Source organism: Rhinolophus hipposideros (assembly GCF_964194185.1).
Source record: "Rhinolophus hipposideros genome assembly, chromosome: 4".
Lineage (NCBI taxonomy): Eukaryota > Metazoa > Chordata > Mammalia > Chiroptera > Rhinolophidae > Rhinolophus > Rhinolophus hipposideros.
The window spans coordinates 6,632,721-6,660,104 of NC_138050.1; the positions used below are offsets into that span (position 1 = coordinate 6,632,721).

At 40.1% G+C, this 27,384-nt stretch overlaps 1 protein-coding gene across 1 annotated transcript in view; it reads left to right on the forward strand.

Annotated features, from left to right (window-relative positions):
• Window positions 1-1,424: 1,424 nt before the first annotated feature.
• FLT3 (fms related receptor tyrosine kinase 3) overlaps window positions 1,425-27,384 on the forward strand; it is a 61,402-nt gene continuing 35,442 nt past the window's right edge. Inside the window, 5 exon segments of the mRNA XM_081046016.1 lie at window positions 1,425-1,593; window positions 13,276-13,400; window positions 19,056-19,258; window positions 22,314-22,429; window positions 26,843-26,972. Coding sequence (XP_080902142.1) covers window positions 1,551-1,593; window positions 13,276-13,400; window positions 19,056-19,258; window positions 22,314-22,429; window positions 26,843-26,972 — 617 coding nt within the window. The 5' untranslated portion in view covers window positions 1,425-1,550.

Consider the following 27,384-nt stretch of genomic DNA (forward strand, 5'->3'; position numbering starts at 1 on the left):
ACTAAACAACAACTCTCTATTCCCTCTGCCCCCAACCCCTGACAACCAAGCTTCTACTTTCTTTCTCTATGGATTTGACTACTCTAGGTACCTCATATAAGTAGAGTCATACCGTTTTTGTCTTTTTGTGACTGGCTTATTTCACTTAGCATGTCCTCAAGGTTCCTCCGTGTTGTAGTTTTCTCCCTGTTTAAGGCTGAATAATAGTCCATTGTATGGATATACTAACTTTTTTATCCATTTATCCAATTTTGTTTATCAATTTATCTGTGGCTGGACATCTGGGTTGCCCGTACCTTTTGGCTATTGTGAATAATGTTGCTATGAATATAGGTTCACATATATCTGTTTATGACCCTGCTCTCAATTCTTTTGAGTACATACCAGAACTACTGTATCATATGGTAATTTTATTTTTAATTTTTTGAGGAACTGCCATATTGCCACTATGGTGGCTGCATCATAGTAGACACTTTAAAGTTTCTGTCATGCCTGCGGGGTGGGGGGTGGTATATTATTTTACTATAGACTACAGTAGAGAAAAAGGGTTGTATGGCTGAGAATGAACATTGTCAGTTATCATGCTTTATTAGAAAACGATTAAAATAATTAAAAGCATGGAATTCCTAGAATTTGGAGACACATTATAAACCATTTGGTCCATTCCCCTCATTTCCAGGTGATTAAAGTGGGACTCTGAGAAGGCAATGGCTTGTGAAGGTCAAAACGCTGGTTAACAAGAGTCAGACCTGGCATCCAGAACTTTCCAATCTTCAATTTATTGCAAATAAAATAAATTTCAACTTGAAATATTATGTAATGAAGAACAAGAATTACGGAGTGGATCATTCAAAACATCCTCTGGGATGTACTGTCTGCGTTTTCCTTTTGTTTCTATGGCAGGTTCTAGCCTCCGAATTGTCTGGGTTGACATTGAAACTGAGCCTGTTTTTCTCGCTGCCACTGCTGACTGGGTCCTGGGCATCCTAGGCGATGGAGGGGGAGACAAAAGAAGCCAGCGGGCAGTCAGGATTCCCCGAGCGCGGAACGCGACCCTTTGCTGGCCTGCGCGCCGGCCAGAGCCGCGGCCGGAGCGCGGTTTATCTGCCATCCTGGGGCCTCAAGGACCTGTCCCCGTGCTCCAGGATCCAAACGAGAATGTTCAGGGACTCGCGGGGAAAGGCAGGTCTTGCCGTGCCTCCTCCCCACCCGGCGCGGCAGAGCCCTTGCTACGGCCCGGGCGAAACGATGCCCAATCCCCGCCGCCACAGCCGGGGAGCCCCGGGAGCGCGGAACGCGGGCTGCGGACACGGCGGGCACGTGGGCTCGGCCGCAGAGCTGCGCCGGCTCTGCCCAACCTCTGCTCGCCTGCCTCGGCCCCTGCGGGTGGGGAGAGGGATCCTCCCCCCGTCCACTTTGCACCAGTCCGAGGGAATTTGCGGTCGGTGACGCGCATCCTTAAGCGAGCCACCTGCAGCGCGGGGCGCGCCGCTCTGGGCGGCATCGCAGGCTGGGCCGGCGCGGCCTGGGGACCCCGGGCTCCGGAGGCCATGCCGGCGTGGACGCGCCGCGGCGGCTGGCTGCCGCTGCTGGGTAAGACCCTGCCCGCCCGCTCGTGGCCCCCACAGCCCCCGCGCGGCCTCGGCCGCCAGCCCGCACGGTGGCCTGGCGCGCGCCTCCGGTCCCCGCCGCCGCCCTCCTCCCCGCGCCCGCGCTGCCTCCGCTCCGCGCCCCTCCCCTGTGTTGCGCCCTCGCGACTCGCCCTCAACTGGCTCGCGGCCCCCGTCCTGCCCACCCCGTATCCTGCTGCTCTTCTCCAAAGTCGCTGCCCGGCTCGGGTCGCGTCCGGATCTGCGGCCCGGGCTCCGCGGGCGGCCTCGCCGAGGCGCTGCCCGGGGCCGGGGCTCCCCGCCGCCTGCGCTCCCGCTCCGTGCGGGTCCGGCCCGCGCGCTCGGGTCTGGGCCACCCGCCCGCGTCTGGGACCCCCAGGCTGGCGCCAGGTGGCTCGGGACCTCGCCAGGACCGGCCCTGGAGATCGTAGGCTCCCGGGTGGCGTCTTTCAGCTCTTCTTTTGGCGTTTTTATTTATGGAGCGAACTCTGATTGGAAAATTCGCCCGCGTTTTCCCGGAGAGACACGTTCGTAATACCGACCCCTACCCACGCCAAGTTTCGATTGGGTCAACGAGTAGTGACTTTGGAAATGTTATGCAAAGAGGATTTGCATAGTAGAATACTAGCTGCCCCTTCCTCCTCTACTGGATTTTTATCCTGGCATTAAACCCCAAGGGAGTTTTCAAGGACTCAGGGGACGGTTCCCAAATAATCTGCTGGGTAGCACAGTTATTACTACTAAATAAATAAATAAATACATAAATACATAAATAAATAAATAACCCTTTCTAAAAGATCCACTTCATCTGTTTGGAAAGATGAGATGGTTGACTCTGGAGTTTGGGATGAAGGAGACAGAGTTCTGGGAGCCCGAGAGCCTCGGGTCCCTTATTCTCGTTCTACAGTCTTGGAACCGGCGCCCACAGGTCCCACGTTCTAAGGTTCTAACTTGAGGTCTCTGGTAACGAGAGAAAGGATTTCCAATATAGACGTGCAGGAAGTATGTCCAAAGCTGTTGTTACACGTCATTCAGAATTACAGAGTAAGAAACGTAACATAAGGAGGAAAGAAGTGGGAAAACAAAGACAGTTTGCATTTCTGAAACATTTTTACTAGTTGGTAAATAGGTACATTTCAAATGTATAGTACAATATGCTTTTCAGTCTATGAATAAAAAAAGTTAACTTTCTGTTAGGTATGACACCGATAGTGAGTTTTTCGGTGGCACACAAAGGCTATGGAAAAGTATAAAGACCAGTATTTGTAACTATATTTAAGCTGCATTGAATTCTTTATTTAGGAATATCCCCCAGATTTTGACCTCTCTCTCCAGATTTTTGTAAATGAGGTACAATTTGCCTACAGCAAATATGCACAAATCTTAACAGTGCAACTTCATTAGTTTTTACATACAGGTATGTATGTACCCACATAATCACTATTGGACCAAGTTTTGAGCAAGTCTAGCTCCGCCCGGTTTCAGTCAGTACCCTGCAAACGTAGCCACTATTTCGACTTCTTATACCATTGGTTTGCCTGTTTTTGAACTTCATGTAAACCAGACCACCATGATATACTCTTTTATGTCCAGATTCTTTCACTCAACATTGTGATTACGAGATTCAACCTTGTGTTCAGCAGCAGTGGTAATTTTTTTTAATTGCTGGGTACTAGTCCTTAATATGAATATACTATACAACTTATCCATTCTCTTGTTGAACATGTAAGTTCTTTTCAGTTTTGTGTAATATGAATAATAGTGCTGTGAACATTCTTTGGCACATTTTTTGGTGGACATGAACTCCCATTTCTCCTAGGATGATACCCATGAGTATTATAGGGGAAGGAATATATTCAGTTTTGTTGGACTCTGTCCAACAGTTTTCCATAGTGGTCATACCAGTTTACATTCCCACTGGCAGTATATGGGAGTTTCCAGTTCCTCACATCATTGCCAACACCCAGTGGTACAGATTTTCTTTAACAAAGAAATAAAATGAGGAGCTTAAAAGTGAGGGCTTTAAAACGTGTAAAAGCTTTGTCTAACCACAACACTGTACACCCAAAACTAATATAAAACAATATTGAATAGCAACCATTATGAAAAAATTTTAAAATGTCTAAAAGCTCTAAATTCCTGAAAGTATAATATTCGCCCCCCATTTCCCTGATATTGTAAGCTCTACCTTTCATGAATAATGGTGAGTCTTTCTATGAAATATGTAAAGAAATGTACTAGCCATGGTTTTCACTGCATTGTGTGCTGGTGCTGGATAAGAAAGGGGAGGATTTCAATATTTCAGTAAGTATGATATACGACCTCTTTCACTAGTGTCAGAAAATTCATATTTAGAGACTTGAATTGCACATTTTGGTTGCTATCCTTTGTCCTAGTTGCTTATCTTACTTTATTGGCCTCCTTGTAAACTGCCAGCCTGAGGGGTGGGGGGTGTGATTCAGGAGGAGGTGGAGGGGAGGGATGCTAGGCAGATTGGTTTGGATTGGTTAAGACACCAGACCCGGTGACCTGATGTTAAAAGTCCTTTCAATTCTAAAAGTCTGCTTTGCATTGGGGCCATCATACAAGTTTAGATTGGCTGTTCATTTCTTCCCAGGTACTTCACACTGATCTGTAGCTCATCATCCTCTTAGGTTTAATTGTAAACTACTTACCTTCTATTAAAGAATGGCTCTCCTTTTTATAACTAGAAAGACATGTTCAGTAACTCACATGTATCAGTAAAGATTTTTGTTGTTGTTGAATTCTCTTATTGTTTAACTGAAAAACAGCTAGGTAATAAGATATTAAATGGAGAGAAGGACCACTTACTTATATTCCAGATAAGACTTCAGATAAGAAAGATGAAGAGGAAGCATGCATGAAAAAGAATGAAATTTTTCTTGGATAAACTTTAATTGAATACCTGTTTTTTCTGTGCTAGACACAATAGGTAGAAAGACAAAAGAAATGGGGATGAGGGAACTTACATAGAAATAGTGAATTCCATTCTGTTTAAGAAATGCATGGACGTTGCCTTTCCTCAGGAAAAGCATTTGAGCACAAAGCTTGCTTTCAATTAGTTCAACAGTTTTTGTGGTCACTAAATATCCATAGGAGAAAAATAGCATGCTTCAATGAAGGAGCTTCAACCAGGATTTTTGTCTGCTAAAACTACTTCAACATGGCTGCCCTATATTTAATGGTTGTGGGAAAGAAACTGCTCTTCCATTTCGAATAAAGCAATTGGACAGTTCCAGAGTTAGATATGACCATCTTTTGAGTTTTGGGGAGGAAGTAATTATCTAAAGTGTTCTTTGAACAAGTTTGTTGACTACATTTTACTCCCAAAAAAGTATTTCTGCTCACTTGAGAAGCCCCCGCGATGGCTCAACCTTATCACTTTCTCTATAGTTCATGTTCCTCTCATCTTGTCATTTTCTAATGAAACCCAGAGAGCAGTGTGACGAAGTCCCTTACATGCAATGTTCAAGATTACAATCTTGCTGACTCCTCAAATACCCACCAGATATTGCCTTAATCTTTGGGTAAAGATTCTGATTTGAGAAAAAGCAAATCATCTCAAAAGTATTGTATTTTATCATTTTTCTTGATGTTGAAAGGGATCTTGAAGAAAACAAGAGTAAGAATTTGGAGCGGGGAAATTGAGGGGCTGAAACTAGCTTTGTCTGTTTTATAATTGCTCAGCTTGGTCTTGCCACTACGCTGCATCCTTCCTTCGCTCTGAAAGAGTAAACTCTTGAGAACCTCACAGTGGTTTGTCTGAGTAGAGCTTTTTGGTTTTCATCAGTTGGCTTCGTGATCTTAAGATTTTTATCCTGACTTCCAGAAAAGCTTTCGCCACTTCTCAGCTAAGTAGCCACAGTTATGTGGCCGAATGTTTTTCTGTCTTTTGGGGGTCTATGAGCTCTACACCTATGTGATTCCATTACCTTTGATTGATATCTTCTGTAGCTCTATCATCAGTGGTCCTCAAAGGATGAAAACTTTTGTTGTACTTGCCTGATGGTCGTTAATTTGAATCATGCAATTCTGTTCTATGGGTACCAACACATGTGGAGGAAATTTAAAAATAATGTAAAGTACACACACACACAGTGTTCCTTTGTGGCTAGAGGAATTGCATAAGACCCTAAAAGAGGAACTATTGTTATTTTTTAGGTTAAACAGTAAAAATAGTTTTTCACTGCTGTCATTATAAGTCAGTTGTTAGCCAAGAATCCTCCATACAATTATTTACAGTCTTCACTAAAACAGGATATTGTCATGATTTCTTTAAACTATTGTGTTTTGGTTATAAGATATCCATTGAATTCAGTCTTCCAATGCTTTGCTGTTTGAGTTCCAGTGCTTCTCATGTGAGAGATTCTGTTCTTGGAGGAATGCAGGTAGATATATCATAGGGCTAACAACACAGGAAACGTGCTCTTTACTCTGGCAGGAGATTTCTCTGCACTCAACTTCCTCATTTGTCAAAAGGAGATAAGCAGTATCTTAGTCCTTCATCAGAAAATACCTGTAAGGTGCAACTGCATTCCTTGTTAGGCAGATGCATTGCAGAAAGATATGTTATGCCTAAGTCTGGAGAAATCATTAGGCTTTAGAGTCACAGGATTTTCCCTTCCCTTCTCAGACACTTTTGAGAACCGACTGTGGCTAGGACTTGTGTTAAGTGCCACTTAGGACTGGTACCTGCCCTCCAAGAACTCACAGTCTAATGTTGGGAGTGTCGGCGGCAAAGGGTCAGGAATACAAAAGGAAAATGGCAGTGCAAGTTTAGATGTAGGCATACACAGAGGTGGAGACTTGAACCCAGTTGGAAAATGAGGCAAGGCTTCCTAGAGGAGGTGACGCCAGAGCCAGGACTAGGAGGGTAAGTAACAGTTGACATGAAAAGGGCATGAGAAGGACATACCAGGCAAATAGGACAGCAAAGAAAACGGCACTGAGGTAAGAAAGAAACAAGGAGTAGACGGAAAACTAATTCCCTTCCAGGTTGCTGAGGCATGACGTATGAGGCCTCCAGCAATAGAGCACTCTCATTTACAATGTTGTAACTCAGAAAATTGTCTGAAGACATTTCAGTGGTTATCTTTTAAAAAAAATTCCGGGGTGCCAGAGGCTCAGTGTGTAATGTGTAAGAAATGTTTAATGATGTGATATGGGATTTGGACTTTATCATGTAGAAAAGAGAATATGGATGGAATTCAGTGCTCTGTTGTGTCTCTCAGGCTATGTGTGTGTGTGTGTGTGTGTCTCTGTGTGTGTGTGTCTGTGTGTGTGTGTGTGTGTGTGTGTACGTACTTGGTATTTTTTGGAGAAAGGGTTAATGGCTTTCATCAGATTTTCAAAGGGGTCTGTGACTGAAGAAAGGGTGAGGACTGTTGGTACAGGTTGTGGAGGGATTTTAAGCAGATGAGTGACATACTCTGATTTGTATTTTAGAAAGACAGTCTGGTGTCTGTATGGAGGACGGACGTCAGGCTAACATGACCATGGCAGGGAGGCCAGCTAGGAAGTTGTTGGCAGTAGTCCAGGCCAAAGACAATGAGGGCTTGAGTTAGGGCAGTAGGGGAGGCAGAGCTGCGGGTCAATTTGGGAGTTATCAGAGGTTAAAATGTCAAGGTTTGGCAACTGCCTGGATGATGGGAAGTGAGGGAGAGGGAGGAGCCAAACATGACTTCTGTGTTTCTGGCTTGGATGACAGTGGACGTGTTGCCACTAACTGAGAGAGAAGATGGAGGAGGGAGTAGGTTTAGGAAGGCAAAGGGTGAGTTCAGTCTGAGTTGAAGGTTCCTGGGGGCCATACAGATAGATAGCTGTATACACAAGAGGTGTGGCTTTGGAATTCATGAGCAAATAGTAGTTAAAATCATGAGAATTTACAGAGAGTGTGGAATGCATGGAGAGGCTGAGACCTTATAGCTCTTCAGTTCTAAGGAAAAACACATTCCTGTGTGTCTCCTTCCTCCTCACATGACTACCAAAACGGATCACTTCTAAGGCTCGCCATCAATGTATGTGGGGACGCTGTTCCCCCACACCCAGCCATTCTGCGACACCAGACAAGTGTCCTGCCTTCTAACTGGAGCTAGTGTCAGATCCCACAGGTTCCGGACCCTCCTCCCCCATTAGGATGCCACTCACAAGTCCAGCTGTCACCTAGGCTTCTGATGACAGGCTGTAACCAGAGGGTCCCTTGATCCCTTTTTCTGGTTCAATTAATTTGCTAGAGCAGCTCATAAAACTCAGGAAAACGTTTTATTTGCTAGATTAACAGTTTATTATAAAAGGCTATATAACTCAAAAACAGCCAGATGGAAGAGACGCATGGGGCCAGGTATGTGGGAAGGGGCGTGGGCATGCCCCCCCGTAGGCAGCCATTCTCCCAGCACCTCCATGTGTTCACCAACCCAGACACTCATGTTTTCTCAGTTTAAGAATTTTTATAGAGCTTAATCTGCAGCTGCTCCTCTTCCCTGTGGTCAGTGGATGGGGCTGAAACTCCCATCCTCTCATCACTTGGTCTTTCCTGCGACCAGGCCCATCCCGAGGCCATCTAAGGGCCCCACCTTAAGTCACCTCATTAGCATAAACTCTGTCATGCTCAAAAGAGGCCCCTTATGAATAACAAAAGACACGCTTATCGGATATTCCAAGGGTTTCAGGAGCAGGACTGAGACCAAATACATTCATTATACCACCCCAGTCCACTCCTCTCTCTAACCAGATGAGGAAAGTGGGGCCAAAAATGATTAAAGGACTTGCTGAAACTCAAAGTTATCAAAGTGTATAACCCTCAGAAGAGGGATTTGGGACTCAGGTCTCCAAGTCTTATCCACTTCTCTTTGCCTCACAAGAGACTTAGGTTGGAGGATGTGTAAATGCAGTGCTCTGACGTTCTGTGATTTGTTGTATAACATCGAAATCCATCACTCTTTCAATGGAGTAGATTTTATTTTACCTGAAATTTTATTTTAAATTAGTGCCCCATATTTTTCTTCACCTATCCCTTCCCCCAGATCAGTCTGTCCACTTAGGGAGTATTTTTCCAATTCCACAGTCTTCCTCTCTGCTCAGAATGGGTTTGGAACTGGACTCTGGGAAGTGTCACTGGGGTTTTGAAACGGAGTCTCAGAAAGAACCTTCTATCGACGGAGGCAAATTCTTCCTTTGGCTTTTTAAAAGTCAGGTTTATTTAGGTGCAATTTTCATATAGCAGGTCTCACCTCTTTTAGTGTATGGTCCTATGCATTTAACTAACACATACACTAACACATTAACTACCACCACGTATCAAGATAGACAACATCTCCATTCTCCCCAAATTTCCCTCATGCCTCTTTCCAGTCAACCCCAGTGCCCACCCCCAAACCCTGACAACCAGTAATCTCTTTTCTGCCCCGATCATTTTTCCATTTCCACAATGTCTATTAGTGGAATTTTACCACAGGTAGCCTTTTGAGGCTGTCTCTTTCACATAGCATAATTATTTGAGATTTACTGATGTTGTTATGTGTATCGGTATGTATTTATGTGTCTCAATGCATTTTTCCTTTCTATGGCTGAGTAGTATTCCATTGAATGGATGTGTCACAGTTTGTTTATCCATTAACCAGATGAGGTTCATTTGTTTGCTCTTAGTTTCTGGCAATGATGAATAAAGCAACTCTAAGTATTTGAATATAGGTTTTGGCGTGAGCGTGGGTTTTCCTTTCTCTTGGATAAATATCTAGGAGTGGTATTGTATTGCTAGACTATATACTAAGTGAATGTTCAACCTTATGAGAAACGGCCAGTTTTCCAAAGTGATTGTACCGCTTTCATCCCCACAAACAACGTCTGAGAGTTGGAGTCACTCAGCATCACTCTCAGCACTTGATAATGGTCAGTTTTTTGGTTTTGTTTTTTAGCCATTCTAATAGGGGTATAGCAATATGTCATTGTGGTTTTAATTTGCATTTCCCTACTGACTAATGACGTTGATCATCTTTTTGTGTGCTTAATTGTCATCCTATATATTTTGGTGAAGTGTCTCCTAAAATGTTTTGCCCATTTTTTTTTTTTTAATCAGGACGTTTGTTTTCTTTTTGTTAGGTTTGAAATATCTTTTATGTATTCTAGATATGTGTTATCAGATATGTGTTTTAGAAATATTTTCTCCCAATCTGTGGCTTGTCTTTTCAATTCCTAAACAATGTCTTTTGAAGAGCATCAATTATTAATTTTGATGAAGTCCATTAGTGGAAAAAAATTAGCCCTAGACTAAACATTGCTCTGGTCCCACCTCACCAAGCTTAAAAGCAAGACCTGAAAGGAACAAAATGTTTATCATGAACTTAATTGAGTCCCAGAAAAAAAGTTCAAGAATATTTAATACAACACAAAAACATCTGACACCAGATAAAATTCACAATGTAATGTACAACATGGTGACTATAGTTAGGAATACTCTATTATATATTTGAAAGTTGCTAAGCATAGTTCTTAAAAGTTCTCATCACAAGAAAAAAAAGTAACTATTTGAGGCAATTGATGTTAATTAAACTTATTGTGGTAACCATGTTGCAATACATACGTGTATCAAATCATTATTTTTTTACACCTTAACCTTATACAATGTTACATGTTGATAATATCTCAATAAAGCTGGGGGCAGGAGACTCTCAAAACTCAATAATAAGAAAATAAACAACCTAATTTAAAAAGACTTGATTTGGGCAAAGAATGTGAACAAACACACCACTAGACAATATGTAGAAGTTACTTAAGCATCTGCAAGGATGTTCAACATCAATAGTAGAAAACTGCAAATCAAAACTGCAGTGAGAAATAATGTCCCTATTAGAATGGCTAAAATGAAAAATTCTCACCATATCAAGTGTTGGTGAGAGCTGTGGCACAACTGGTATTCCCAGACGCTGCCAATAGAAATATAAAATGATACAGCCTCTTCAGAGAACAGTTTGGCACTTTCTTAAGATGTTACACAGACACCTTCCCTACGATGTAGGTATTCCCCCTCCCCCATATTTACTCAGGAAAAATGAAAGCATGTGTCCGTACCAAGACTTTTATACAAATGTTCACAGCAGCTTTATGTGTAAGAGCTCAAAAGCAGAAACAATCCAAATTCAATCAAGAGGTGAATGAATTAAAATATTGTGTTATATTTATATAATAGACTACTACTCAGCAACAAAAGGAATGAACTACTGATATCATACTATAATACGGGCCAATCTCAAAAAAAAAAATGCAGAGTGAAAGAAGCCAGATTAAAAAATAAAGAGTTCATACTCTGTGATTCCATTTGTATGAAATTCTAGAAACTCGGGACTAATCTGTAGTGACAGGAAGGAGATGGGAGGTCGCGTGGGTATGTGGAACTGGGGTGGGTTAGAGGGAGGCATTACCAAGGGGCAGGTGGAAACTTTTGGGGGTAATGGACAAGTTTTCTATCTTGACTATGGTGGTGGTTTTACAGATATGTGTGTATGAGTGTATTTATGTCAAAACTTATCAAATTATACACTTTAAATATGTTCAATTTACTGAATGTTAATTATACTAAATAAAACTGTTTTTAAAAAGAATAGGGATAAAAAATATTAGGGAATAGGACAGGAAAGTTTCTTAAACTCTCTTTAATCTTTCTTTCTTTCCTTGCCCTTACAGTTGTGCTCATTTAGTTTCTTTTAAAAGACTGGGGGCTACGTTAAGGGAAATGAAAAATACATAATGACTAAATACTAATGAGGTTGTAGTAAATGTATTACATTCTCACCTTCCACATGGCAACACAAAATGGTACAGCACCTTTGGAAAATAAGATGGCAATGCATATCAAGAACCATTTAAATATATTTATATCCTTTGATCGACTAATTCCACTTCCAGAAACTTATACTAAGGAAATAATACTTTTAAAGTGAAAGGCTTAGTATTTTAAATGGTAGGGGGGAAGAAAAAACAAACCATCAATTGTGTAATAGCTAAGGAATGATTGGGTCATTTCAGATCCACTGAAGGAACGCAAATCAATTACATATAGTGTTGTGAGAAATGCTTATGATATATTGTGTTCAAATCAGAATATAAAATGATTTATACTCTATGAATACAGTTAATTGAAAACTACGTGTACAGATGGGGAAAGTTCTAGAAGAAATGAAAATGTATTTGTTAGGATGCCAGGATTTATAGTAAATTTTCACTTATAGTTCCACTAGTATTAATATAATGTGGTTTCTTTAGTAAATAATAGAATAATAAAATAATAAAGACAGATTAAGACAAACCAGTGAATGTATCTAAATACGTTATCCCCATACCTGCAATACTGAGATATTGATGCAGATTACAAGATACAAACATGGTTGAACACAGACATTTACCTCCTGTCTACCAATAGTCCACTCAAATGACAGTTAAAAAAATTAAAGATATAAACATATAAAGACAAAGACAATAGGGAAGAAGAAAATAAAAATTTGAGAACTTTAAAGCACATGAAGAAAGCTGAATCATAAGGGGGTGTTGGGAAAGCTGGGAAGAAACCTGATTTCCTCTGGAGGGTCCCTGTAGAGTCTAAATTGCCAGCACCAGCTCCCACAATATGGGCTTTAGGCAAGGAAGAGAAGAGTCTTCTCTCTGGAATCTGACCAGCCCATGAGAAAACCGCCAGACAACCATATGGAAAAGACCAGGCAGCAGGTGAAACCATGGGCACAGAGCTTACGTGATCGTTTTGTGCTTTGTTCTTGCATGTGAGCAGCGTGTCAAGAATCATCAGTCATTTGGGAAAAATATCCCAACACGACGAGAACAAAGTGAAGGAGAGAGAAGGAATCAGTCAAAGAAATAATTCAAGAAAATTTCTCCAAGAAGAAGTTGAGAAGAATATGAGTTTTTAAGTTGAAAAGGCCCACTGAGTATTAAAAACACCACAGACAAAAATAGACTGTCAAAAAAGCCCGTAATTCTGAAAATTTTAACGCACAAAGAGAAGATTCTATAAGCACTAATGGCTATCATTTTGACAGACAGGTAAAGAACATGTCCATCACTGCCGAACGTTCTGTCGGACAGCACTGCTCTAAGTACCTCAGCTCCTGACTTCTAGCAAGACTCACCCTGTCGTGCAGGGCGGCCCGCGGGGTCTCAGCTCCCGCTCCCCACATAAGAACACAGGATATGGTGAGGCCAAAAAGGAACACCCACGGAGCTGTAGTTTGGGGTCATACCACTGTAGTCTCACTGGAGGCTGGATTCACACGACGTGCGACCTGCTGTTCGCTTTTCTGCCAACCGACCGATGACTCTCCTCGATTCCCCAACGTAGCCGCAGCAGTTATATTAGTGGCCGGTGGCTCAATGTTTACAGCTGATGGCCAACTAGCCACAGCTGATGGCCATCTACTACCCGAGCCAGCATCCCTCCACGTGAGGCCGAGAGCCTGGAAACTGCTCTCTGTGGCTCTGTCCCCACACACCCTGTATGAAATTACATTTCCTGCATACTCTCCTGCTGGCCACTTTTCCTTGATTACCTTTTGTTTTGTTGTTTTGTTGCAAGATGAATACTCATTTTCTTTCTAAGCTGTGTATGTATCAACCTCATTGTCTTTATTTTGTTTTACAGTTGTCTTTTCAACAATGATATCTGAGACTATTACAAATCAAGATCTGCCTGTGATCAAGTGTGTTTTAATCAATCATAATAAGAACAGTGGTTCATCAGTGGGGATGTCATCATCATATCCCACGGTAAAGTAATATTAATATAAGTTTAGCTATTTTCTCTGGAAACTATACTTTGTAAGGTACTTACCATGGCTAAATGGGCCTTTTAAAAATGTATTTAAGTATATTATGTACTCATATCTGGTGCAGGTAAGTGTCTGTACTCATTGCTACCTGGCTCCATCAACAGTCACGCCCTCTTTGGGTTTGATTTCAGGAAGACACTGATACTCAGCATGAATAGGTAATAGGAATTTCCCTTTCTCCTTAAAGAGAATCCAAGCTCCTCTCTCAGACCTGAGTCCCCAATTTCCAACCGCCTCCTGGATATACATAAATTTTCCATTTGCTCGTTAAAAATCCACCTCCATGATTTATTTCATTTCTATTTCCCCAAACCTTCTCCTATTCTGGTATTACCGTGTTTCCCCGAAAATAAGACCTTGCCGGACCATCAGCTCTAATGCGTCTTTTGGAGCAAAAATTAATATAAGACTGGGTATTATATTATATTATATTACATTATATTATATTATATAAGATCGGGTCTTACATTAATTTTTGCTCCAAAAGACGCATTAGAGCTGATGGTCCGGCAAGGTCTTATTTTGGGGGAAGCACAGTAATTGATTTCTGCTTTGGCCCTGTCTGGTTCCCAGGCTTGAAAGCTCAACATCCTTTTGGAGTACTTACTCTTCCTTGCCTTCACTTTCAGCCAGTTACCAAGTCTTGTCAATTTCCTTTCTTTACTAGTTCTCATATAATCATTTCATATTCTCTAGCCTCACTGCCACTTCCCTAATTCAAGCCCTCATTAACTCCCTCATAGTCACAACAATATCGTAAGTGGCTTCTTCCCTTTGCAGTTCATCTCGAACGGGCTGCCAGACTTCTTCCTGAAGCACAGCTCCGTCCTTTACTGCCTGCTTGGGGACCTTCAGTGACTTTCCATCACTTAGATTGACATGCAAATTGCTCTATAACCTGTCTCAGGCTCCTTCAAGTGTCAGCCTTGATTTTCATTACTTGTTTCCTTCTTGCTCTTCATCAAACATAGCCTAGGTACTTAGTCATATGAAAGAAGCTCAAGTAGATAGAGAGCTGAAAATATTAGAAGTCTATGAGTATCTACAATAAAAAAAATGAATCTAAATCAGCCAATTCCATAGACATTTCCAGTTAAGGAAATTTTCTTTTCCATAGGTGTAACACATAAACACATGACATGATAACCTACATGCCCTCCCAAAAAATCAGAGATATAAGAAATATCCTCAAATTTTAAAATCAGCGTGAAGTAGATTTTAATGACAACATTCTACATGAATGTAAGACACCTAATTTAAAGCATGACTTTTTTATGCCAGAAGCATGGTTGGTTTTAATCTTTTTAATAGATATTAGTATCATAACACATTGGCTTATTAACAATTATAGCATTTTGCATACACAGTATTTCAGTGCAGACAAAAGAAATTAATATTACCAGTTTTAAACTTTTAGTGTTTTTTCAACATAAGAAATAATTGCACACATTTAAGTGTTTTCTGACAAAACAGTCTTAAAAAAATTAATGATGATTGGTCTTGGTTCCTAGTAATAAGTCCAGCATTATTTTTCATGTAGCGTGAAAACTATGTTCTCATGAGATATTCAGGAGTATATTAAGACTCAGTAGTTCTTAAACAGCATTAAACAAACAACCACACAAATCCTGGCAAAGGGGAACAGTCTTCACTGTGTACTTTCATCTCCTTGAAGTCGAGGCTGTTTCATTTGGGCATTTTCCCACTTCAGTATGAAGTGGATTGTTAGGGTGTCGGTGGCTTTTTACAAAAAGGTTTTGATTTCTTCCACAGCTTACAGTTCTCAGATGAGATATCTTTCTGCAAATCCTACAGTTCAGAGATGTCTTGAATAACGGAGCACTGTGTAGGAGACAAAACTTGTCCATGCAACTCTAATATAAAAGCATCTACCTCCTGAGCTATATTACCCATATGTCCTGGAGCCAAAATAAGATGATTTTACTGTTCTCATGATCTACTCATTGTTTAAAATCTGCATATTTCCATAATTTATCATTCCTTTTTGAAGATTAAAGTGGTGTGTGCTGAGTTTCTCCACTGCAAAGTTACTATTTTTCCTTTGTAATTAACAAATATTTGGGGGGAAATGTAGATATTCTTTTTCTCTCTAATTTTCACCTATTGATTTTAACTTCTGTTGGTGGATCTTGTCTGCAACAATTATTACTGTGATGTTTGCCTAATGCTGATTTTCTTATTCTCCGCATTCCGTCTACATTTATATAATTGGCATTCTTCAGGGATGAAGAGCTATCCCTTCCTTCCATTTTACTTTGTTATTTAATTATTTTTTTATACCAGTATGGACTCGTATTTATTTTATTCTATAATCCAAAACAGTCATTTTTATTTTGTCATACAAATGGTTTCAGTGTTGGCCATTGGGAGCTACTTCAGATTGATTGTCTCCTTGTGTCCTTTCAACATGTCCCCATCTTTTTTTTTTTTTTTTTTTTTTTTTTTTTAGCACTTTCTTACTTTTTGGCTACTACAACACAGTTCAGGCTCATCTTGTGTTTTTCTTGCCTCAGCCCTGGAATTAACCACTCCTCCAAGGAGCACTGGTATTTTGGGAGAGTAGTATTTAGAAACCAAGATCTCAGAGCTGGATGGGCTCATTGCTACTGGGATGTCGTTGTTTCTAGGCCCTGTCAGCAGGCAGAGCTAGGAAATATACGCATATGTCCTAACCTCCCTCCCCACTATGTTTGTCTATCATTTCTACATCTACCTATCTCTATCTATCCTAAGCTCACGCTGATAATTCTGATTTCAATTTGGCACCAAAAGATTCATTCTAGTTTTCTCTCTTTCCTCATTTGTACTTCCCTCTCTGACAGAAAGAAGCCTGGCTTTCATTATCATAATTTACTTATGTATTCAATCCTAGTATATACATAAACTAGTTTCAGAATCGTTAGCCCACAAACCAGTGAGAAGCAGGTTTACTAACTAGAATGCGGGATTTGTGTTACAACTCTTTTTGTCGTTAACCATATTATATCCAAAGTATAATTTCCCAAAGTTACTTAGGTTAGTTCTTTTCTTTCCCACTCCTTTCACTATGGTTATGTTATGTATTTGTTACACATTAAGTTCATTCGGTTTGTGTTCCATTTTGAATTCCTCTCATATCCTGGTTGGTTTTAATTATTTATTTTCTGAGTATATGAAACATGACATGGTCCTGAAAGCCAAGCTATATAAAAAGGTATACTCAGAAATGCCACTCCTTCCTCATCCATTACCAAGTTTCCATCCTTTTCCCACTGACCTCCTGTACTTAACCAGTCTCTTTAGGTTTTCATTACTATTCCCGTATTTCTTATGCACAAATGAACAGATACATGTGTATTTTCTTACATCTCCTTTTTTACATGAAGTTTAGCACATTTGAAGGTAGATGCTTTTCACACTTAGCTTTTTTGTTTAACAGAATATCCAGAAATCACTCCTAGTCAGTTCAGAGAGACTGTTCTTTTTCTCTTTACAGCTCCATTGTGTGGATGTACCATCGTTTATTCAACCACTCTCCCATGTATGAGCATTTAGGTTGTTTCCAATTACAAAGATGCTGTAGTTAATTGTTAGAAGTATATTCCTAGAAGTGAGGTTGCTAGTTCAAATGGTGAGTGCATACGTAGTTTTATTCAGTAGTGCCAAATTCCCCTTCTGTACAGAAGGCTTGTACAGTTTGCGTCCCCCAGCAATGTATGACAGTAGCTGTTTCCTCCCAGCCTCACCAACAACATGTGTTGTCATACCTTAAAATGTGTGCCAGTCTGATAGATGAGAAGTGATATCTCAGTGTTATTTTAATTTATGATTCTTTAATTATAAGCAAGTTGAACATTTTCTCATATGTTCAAGGGCCATTCTTTATATCCCCTTTTTTTGATGAATTGTCTATTCATCTCATTTTCCCATTTTTCTACTATGTTTTTGGTCCTGTGTCGCTCAATTTTAAAAAATTATTTATTAGGAGCATTAGTCCTTTATTTGTAATATACATTGCAACTATTTTTCTTCTAGTGTGTTAGTTTTTTTAAAAAACTTTGTTCTACACAAATCATTTAAGATTCAGCCTCATTGCCAGACTTCAGCGAGATATCCCACTGCCCAGCTTGGAAGTCACCTCTGCCTCCTCCAAAGTTCCAGAGCACTGAATTTTACCTTTCAGGGTAGTTGGTATCTTTCTGTGGGACACATCATATTTCACCTTGTGTTTTGCTTATTTCTTCCTATGAGACTCAAAACTCTTAAAGGATAATATTAGTGTGTTTTATTCCTACTTCCAGAGTACCCAGCAAAATGGTCTAGCACTTGTCAGACATTGATCAAATGAACTTATCTGATACTAACTGAATAACTGAACAAATAAAATCAGAAATATGGCTTATGATCAGTAGCTACCCTGCCCTTCACTTAAAGAAGCTATTTGTGTGTGTGTGTGTGTGTGTATGTGCTGTGCTACATATTACCGTATTTCCCCGAAAATAAGACCTAGCCAGACAATCAGTTCTAATGCGTCTTTTGGAGCAAAAATGAATGTAAGACCCGGTCTTATGTTATATTGTATAAGACCTGATCTTATTTTACTATAATATAATAATATATATAATATATAATATAATTAATATATAATATTAATTTTTGCTCCAAAAGACGCATTAGAGCTGATTGTCTAGCTAGGTCTTATTTTCAGGGAAACAGGGTAGGGAGTAAGAGGTGATGGGTCCATCAGCAGAAGTTGCTACCATACCCACCTCTCAATATAGCTCAATTTTTTGAAGTAGGCAAGAGGCCTATGGGGAATATCTGCCCAGAAAATATTCTGGTTTTTAAATTTCCTCTAACATAGATACCAATTTACTATTACTATGTAGATTCTTATCTGTATACAATAATCACAAAAACATTTACCTATGTATTATGAATTTTATAATTATTGTCTGTATATTAGTTTACTGGGGCTGCTATAATAGGGTATCATGGACCTGTGACTTAAACAACAGAAATGTATCATCTCACAGTCTGGATGCTAAAAGTCTGAAATCTAGATGTCAGCAGAGTTGGTTCTTTCTGAGGTCTGCAAGGGAAGGATCTGTCCCAAGCCTCTCTCCCTGGCTTGTCGGTGGCTGTTTCATGTCCACATAGCATTCTCCCTGTGTGCATATCTTCCCCAAATTTCCTCTTCTTATAAGGACACCAGTCATGCTGGATTAGAGCTCATCCAAGCGGCTTCATTTTAACCTGATTACCTCTGAAAGACTTTACCTCCAAATAAGGTCACATTCTGAGGGACTGGGGGTTAGGACTTCAACATATGAATTTTGGGGTGTGACCCAATTCAATCCATAACAGCCTGTAAAGCATTTTAGAAATGCAGCCTAAAGTTATCTATCTTTTCTTTAGAGACTTATAATTAATGGGATTTTCAGTCAGCCCTATGTTCTCAATGGGTTCTGACATGCTTCTGTGCTGTGGGCAGTTGGTCAACATGTATGTATTTAGGAAAGGTTCCAGCTAAGAAGAGACTTCATCGGACACGCATTTGTAGTAAATTCACGTTGTTTTATCCGTGACACAGCCATCAGAATCCCCGGAGGACCTTGGCTGTGCCTTGAGGCCGGAGAGCACCGAAGCAGTCTATGAAGCGGCCAGCGTGGAAGTAGACATGGCTGCTTCCATCACACTGCAAGTACTGGTCAACACGCCGGGGGACATCTCCTGTCTCTGGGTCTTTAAACACAGCTCCCTGGATTGCCAGCCACACTTTGATTCACAAAACAGGTAAGGGAGGGAACTGGATGTGCAAACGGAAGGATTCGGGGAGGAATGCTTTCTTGCCTTTAAAATACTTTTCTCTTCATTTAGAGTTTCTTTTCAAATTTCTGTCCATGTCCATTGTAAATCTTATCTCCAGTGAAATAAGGAACTAAAAATATTGTTAAGGCACAGATACATGACATTATAGATTTGTCAAAACCCAGAGGATATACAACACAAAAAGTGAAGCTAATGTAAACTATGAACGTTAGTTAATACAAATATTGGTTCATCAATTGTAACAAATGGAGCACACCAAGAAAGATATCAATAATAGGGAAAACGGAGTGTGGGGGAGGGGGATACGGTATTTGTGGGATTTCTTTGCACTTCCTGCTCAATTTTTCTGTAAATCTAAAATTGCTCTAAAAAAAGTCTATTTTAAACATTATATAAGGGGTGGCCGGTTAGCTCAGTTGGTTAGAACGTGGTGCTGGTAGCACCACAGTTGCCGATTTGATCCCGCATGGGCCACTGTGAGCTGCACCCTCCTTACAAAAAAAAAAAGGAAAAAAGAAAAGAAAAAAAAGAAAAAAGTATATATATATGGAGAGAGAGAGAGAGAGAGAGAGAGAGAGAGAGAGAGAGAGAGAGAGAGAGAGAGGAATAGTTAGGGCTTAAGAAAGCAGCAAGTCGCTGGTAAAATGTAAAACAAATAATGAAAAAACTATATGGGATTCTTAAACTGTCTTGTTTTTTAATTGGATTTTGTCTTAAAAATGAAGTTAGAAAGTTTTCATTGCATTTTAGTTAAAGTAGTAAGACACTCCTTTCCGGGAAATGTTGGGGAAAGAACATTTCATTTTATCTGTTTTATTTCTCAGTATGATGAGCAGAATTACAATGTGATGTCCACAAAATATTTTAGTAAGAAATTGATCTGTGTATGAGGAACATTGGTCTCATGATCCAGAAAAATATTAGCCAAGATCTGTGGGTTGACATCAAAGCCTGTCTCTAACTCTGTCGTGATTGCTGTCTCCTGCTGTCACTTTCCTCTTGTTGAGACCAGATGAGGGCAGGAAACAAGGGTCACAGGCCATTTAAATGTGATTTGTGTAGAACATTTGTTGTTTACCTTAACAACTCTAAGGCTGTTTTTCTCTCTAGTTCTTGGGGGTGTTCTGACGCTCCAAAGCTGTATCAGAGGCATAGTCTTTCCAGAAACAAGGCACTAAATGGCCTATTGGGGGTTCAGACCATTTGAATGAGTAATGGGGGAACATCCCTGTGACTGGACTTGAGTACTTCTGTTTGTTTCTTTAAGGTCAAACTCTTAAGTAATTTTCAGGACAGTGGCTATATGTCTGAAGTTTGGTTCTAAATTTCGGAACACATTCATTTTCCTTTCCTCTTTTGAGACTTCTGTTTTTCGGTTACTTTTGCCTTGGGGTTAAACCCAAACACTCTTCTATTAAGAATATTGGCTAAAAACAAATGTTCGGGTAACCTTATTTAAAATTTGATGCCACAAAAGTTCTCACTGCAAAAAAAAAAAAAAAAAAAAAGTTCTCCCTGCACTGAGACCAAAAAGCAAAGGAAAAACCTAGGGTTTTTTCACTCAATAAGAGGTGGCCTTTTTTGTTTTAGGATAGGCAGCCCATCTGTTAGCCAAAGTCAGAGATCTTGTGTGGATTAGTTACCTTAGTACCAAAACATTTTCAGTGACTTTTTCATAGTAGAGAATTATAGAAAATTTTATCTGAACTTTGACTTATAGCCAGAAAGATTGAACACCTAAGCTTTGATAACTGTCTTATAGTTTTGTATGATATGCACAAGAGGTCACAAATGATACAAGGAAAGGGAATCATCCAGAGAAAGAAGGCACATCACCAAAATATCTGCAGAAAGAAATCAAATGTGTAACCCACTAACTTACTGTCTATGTGGATACAAGCACAGATACTCTTGAGCTCTGCTGCTTGGAGCACTGAAGCGGAGCTTCTCTAGTATAACCTGCATTTGGATGGCCTGGGGATTTTGTTAAGATGTACATTCTGGTGCAGTAGGTCTGGGTGGGGCCTGAGATTCTGCACCTCCATCAACTCCCAGCTGATACTAACACTGTGGGAGAAAGACCTCACTTTGAGTAGTAAGGATCTAAAAGTCAGGAAATGTACATTGAAACCCAACTCAACAGACTGCTAGAGAATATTTTTAGTTTTAACGAGAATGGGTATCACCAAACACACATCAAAGCGGTTTCTTTGAAGAGAATGCCCCTAGCTAAATTTATCTTCACCAAATACCTGAAAAGTTCAAAATATGAACATTGAGACATCTCCCTCCTTACATCCATGTGATATGTCAGTGTAATTATTACATCATAGGAAAATGCCTTGTGTAGATTTTGCTTCGATTCTTTCATCTAGAGAGAGGTGCACAAACAGACTGTTTTTTTTTATCTCAGTGTATCTTGTTTGTACAGTGATCTGGTCCTGCAAATGGGTGGTGGCCAGATAACTGGGCCAATCGGACTGTGGAGGATGCTTTATGGTTGAAGGGAAAGTCGTGCCAGTGCCACTGGGAGCATACCATGAGCCTGTCCATTTTGGGATGGGAGTTTTCCCTCCAAGGGGCTTGGGAAGCACGAGGTGACGGTGCTGGAATGGAGGTCCCTCACTCTCAAGGGAGGTCTGGTTAAAAGTCAAGGTCAGGGGTGGCCAGATGGCTCAGTTGATTAAAGAGTGGTGCTCTTAACGACAAGGTTGCCGATTCGATCCCTGCATGGGCCACTGTGAGCTGCACCCTCCACAACTAGATTGAAACAACGACTTGACTGGGAACGGATGGGTCCTGGAAAAACACACTTAAAAAAAAAGTCAAGGTCCAACTAAGGAGGCTCAGGCTGAATGTTGGGCACATGACAGAAGCTGTGTTTTCCACAGAGTAACCATCCGTGTCACAGTCAGAGATGGAATACGGGAGCCACCAAACCGCCTCTGACTCAGGATGAAATTTTGTTTTTAGTTTCACACATTTTCCAAAATAACTAGTTCTCTTTCTTGTTTTTCAGAGGAGTTGTTTCTATGTTCATTTTGAAAATGACAGAAACCCAAGCTGGAGAATACCGACTTTTAATTGAAAGTGAAGCGATGAATTACACAATATTGTTTACCGTGAGTATAAGAAGTAAGTGCAGCTTGCTACTAGGTCTTCACAATTGACCATGATGTTGTGTGGAACCCATGGGCTTTTCCCAGCTGCTCTAGATACAATATTCAGGTTTTCCTCAACATGTAGTTAGATTGATTGAACTCACTTCAACTACCCACGTAACCTATTGAGACTGTGATATGACCCACAGACTATCAGAGTTAGCACCCTGAAAAACCCCTGACATCCTCTATGCAGACCCCTCATTTTTTTTCAGTGACAGATGATTGACAGGGAGAAGACGTTTTGACCTTGGACTCAGAAGACCTGGTTTCTTATTCTGGATCTGAGATGACGACCTTTGGCAGGTCACGTAATCTCTTGGAGCCTTAATTTCCTTATGTAAAATAGGGATAAAAATACATAGCTCCTGGGATTGTAAGATCCTTGCACTATCCCACAGAACTCTCTGAGATGGTGAAAATGTCACTGTCTGCCATTTCCAGTGTGGGAGCCACTGGCCACAGGTGGCTGTCGAACACTTGAAATGCGGCCAGCGTGACTGAGGAACCAAAGTCTTAATTTTATTTAATTTTAATAAATTAAAGAGGGAACTTAAATAGCCACATATAGCTAGTGGCTACGGTGTTTATACAAAGGCCAAATCACTGAGCAAACTATAAGGAATAGTCCAATGCTCTTGACCAGGGGGGCAACTGTGCGTTGGCAGAAGTGCTGCCTGCATGTGTCTTCTGGCTTTTCGTTTCCTCCCAGCTGTGCATAGGCCTAGCGCTCTCTGTACACCCTGGATGCTTTACCTCCCATGACAGTCAAGGACTAGAGACAGGCACATTCACATAGGTCCTACTGCCTTTAGTGATGGGGCAAGACTCTGAAAACTCTGGGTCTGTGCCATTTTTAATTAGGTTCCCTGGCCACAGATTGGTACAACTTACAAGCCCTCCTCCTTGTCAGTGACTGGAAGTCACAAAGCCACGGTGTGGTGTATGTGTGTCCAGCACAGAGGTCCCCGGGCTCAAGAATAACCACAGTTATCCTGCTGAGGGTGTTCAGCATGTACTGTCTCCATCCTCACTGCGCTCCTGCCTTCACGCAGGTGAGGAAACGGACAGCCGAGAGGTGTGGTGATGGCCACAGCTAGAGTCATGTTTATCCAGGTCTGCACTTCCCTTCCTGTACCACACTGCACTGGGGCTTGCACTCAGAGCTGCGACAGAAAGAGCACATGTGGCCATTTACAGTCCCAAAGTGTCATTTGCCTGGGATTGGGGTTGGGGTGTTAGGTTCTAAAGTCAGCCTGTAGGGCAAAAATTAGGTAAGGTCAAAGTTAGTCAAAATTTGTTCTGAAAAGCCCTTTATTACTCTGAAATTTACAGGACCAGAAGCCTAGAGTCTCAAAAGACAACAGGTACCTTTTGTTGCTCTTTGATTTTGGTCTTGTTCCCTGTCCCATCTCCAATCCCTGACCTCCCTCTGTGGACAGTAAATCTTTTTGCTTCAGGTTGGAAGAGAGTAAGAGATTTCTTGCTCCCTTTCTCTCTCTTTTGTCAAATATTTTTGTTGAATTTGTTTAAGGTAAGTGGGCATCTGCCGTGGCCCTATTATACTTAGGGTAACTTCTTTTCACTTAAGATTCACAGTGTAAAAACTTACCAACAATCAATTCAAGTAAATTGTTACCTGTTTTTAGCATTCTGCTGGGTGGTGGGGTTCAAAAAAAATCAGATGGGGGAGACTTGGCAACAGTCAGAGTGAAAAAGAGGAAAGGGTTTAGTGAACCACAAGTTCAGTATTAGCCAACAATATGGCATGGTTGCTAAAGAAGAAAATCTGAATCTTGGCAGCATTTATGAAAATATAATGTCTGGGTTAAGGAAATTGGTAGATTATGATTTTTAGTTCTCCATTTTTCCCCCCAGATGAACATTGACAAAGCAGAACAATCAGGATATTGAAGAACTTGGAATTCCTTCAGTTAGGAGCAACTGAAGGAATCGGGAATGTTAAGCATAGAGAAGGAAGTATTTTGAGGACAGGAGTAAATTGATTGCAGTGTAATGTAGAAGAAATTCTTCTGGCATCTGAGTCAGAAAACCGGGCTAACTAGTTAAAATACCTTATCTCCCTTGACTTTGGTTTCTGATTTTAAATATATGAAAGATTGTCACGTGGAACCAAAGTTACACTTTAAAAAAATTGCTCTAGACAGTAGAATTGAGACAAATGGTCAGAAATTACAGGGAGAGAAAGTTAAAACCACCACAAAATGGGAAAGATATTTGCAATTCACATAATGGAGAAAGGATTAGTAGTCATAAAAGCGCTCCTATAAATCAATAAGAAAAAAAAGTAGAAAAATGAACAAAAGACATGAGTGGTCATTTCACTTTCAGAATATGAAACCTAAGTGGTCAATACACATATTAGATTAATAATCGAGAAATGCAAATTAATACCGCAACAAGATACCATTTTATACCCACTAGATTGTTGAAAATTTAGAATTCTTGGTGAGTAAATATGGAGCACTAGGAAACCTCATATCCTGCTATGTAAGTGGAAAGCAGTGTAATCACTTTGGAAAACAGATGTCATTAACTGTAAAATTGAATGTGCTCATGCCACATAATCCAGAAGTTCTACTCCTAGGTATATTACTAAAGAAACTTACACTGTCTCAGTAGAAATACACAAAATGTTCAAAGCACCATTGTTAGTAATACAAAAAACTGGAAACCACCCAAATGTCCACTGCAAGGAGAAGGAATAATAAGATTGTAATCTATTCACCAATGGAATGCTATATAACAGTAAAAAGAAAAATGAATGAAGTATGGCTACAAGCAAAACCATGAATGCGTCTTAAAAACATAAGGTTGGATGAGAAAATGAACTTGTGCGAGACTACATGTTGAGTGATACCTCTTGTTGTAGCTCAAAAACAAACAAAACAAACTCATATATTGTTTAGGGCCATATATCTGTGATGAAAACATTTTTAAAAGCATGGGAACGATAAGCACAAAATTTAGGATACATGTTACCTAGGACTGAGAGATAAGGAGAGGCACAAAAGTAGACTCAGGTGTTTATTAATATTCTGGTTACAAAGTTGAATATGGGTCCATGGGTATTCATTTTTATTATTATGCTTCAACACTTCATATATTCTTTTGTGTATACACACACACACACACACACACACACACCAGGGGTGCCAAAAAATGTGTACAAGTGGACACTTTGGTCAATGTTGCTCAAGCATTAGTTCACCATGATCAGAAGTGTCTGGACACTGATGGGAACCACTTTGAGCACCTCCTGTCATTGCAGAAGTCAAACATGACTTGTACTCATCTTTTGTTATCGGTATATATTGAGTATTACAATTTTAATAGTTTTTTTCTTTTCTTAAAATGTGTGTACATTTTTTTGACACCATCTGTATATAAAGTACTATATAATACTTTAAAATAAAATTTATTATAAGAAGGGAGATTGGAATTTAGCATAGGGACTTAATTAAAAAAAAATAAGGTGTGTTAAAAGTGGAATGATCACTCAGGGAGGCAGTGAACTCCTGTTCCTAGAGGGCTCCAAACAGAAGTAGAAAGAAAGTTTACATGTTAAGCATTGTGGAGGGAGAAGGGTGGGAGAGGGGCACAGTGTGATGGTCCAATGTGAATAGAAGGCTACACTGAGCCTCTCAATTTGGTTCCAGTTCTAACTCCATCCTACTATTGTGTTTTCCCGAAAATAAGACCTAGCCAGACCACCAGATCTAATGCATCTTTTGGAGCAAAAATTAATATAAGACCTGGTATTATATTATATTATATTATATTATATTATATTATATTATATTATATTATATTATATTATATTATACCCGGTCTTATAGTAAAATAAGACCAGGTCTTATATTAATTTTTGCGCCAAAGACACATTAGAGCTGATTGTCCGGCTAGGTCTTATTTTCGGGGAAACATGGTATATTTCTGCACTTCTAAATCAGTATATTTCTGTCTAGATCTAGGTAAAATTATGGGAAGAAAGTTGGGTCTTAAACTATATAAGTATGGGTTTTAAGCTTTATGTTGTTTCCAGTGTTCCTTTTCCAACGTGTATCAATATTTGTAATTTTCCAGGTTTCAATCCACTCAACTTTAGTTCTCTGTGGATTTCTGAAATGCCCAAAGAAATTGGCTAAGAGGATAAGTACTAAAGTTAGTATTTCAGCCAGAGTTGAATTTAACATATTGATGAGGAGAGGATACATTATCATATATATTTTGAGTGGAGCAGAAGACACTGTTATTATGGTGTGAAATACTAGCTTTTCTTAGTGATGTAGAATTCTTTTCTGAGGGGGCTGCTAAGACAATTATTTTAAAAATATTAAAATGTTCTTAATTTATGATGCCTTAGATACACTGCTTTACACATTAAGGAGACCATACTTTAGAAAAATGGAAAATCAGGACGCCTTGGTCTGCATATCTGAGAGCATTCCAGAACCGACTGTGGAATGGGTGTTTTGCAATTCACAGAGTGAAAGGTATGACATGCATGGAGGTAACTGCCGATTCCTTTATTTTTGTGGTCTTTTTCTAATATGGTTGACATCGTACTGTATGTACAATTGAACTTGTCACTACATTAACTGGAAACTTGGCTTCCTAAAACATGATTAGTGTGGACTTCCGGGGCAGGGGCGTGGTTTAGTAAGGAGGCCTTTTGGAACTCTTCTATGTCACTCAGCTGCAGGGTCCTCCCTGGACATTACACAACACAAATACTAAAAGCCCTTTTAAGTTACAGGATTATTAGCTCCCTGAGCATCTGGCTGGGAAAAGGAAAGGTATGGAATTTTAGTGTGATTCCCTCTAAGTAAGAAATTTCCAGTGAATAAATGTTTAATTTGTGATTATTTTGTTTATTCTGGAAGTGTTGTTTAAGGACATAGAATC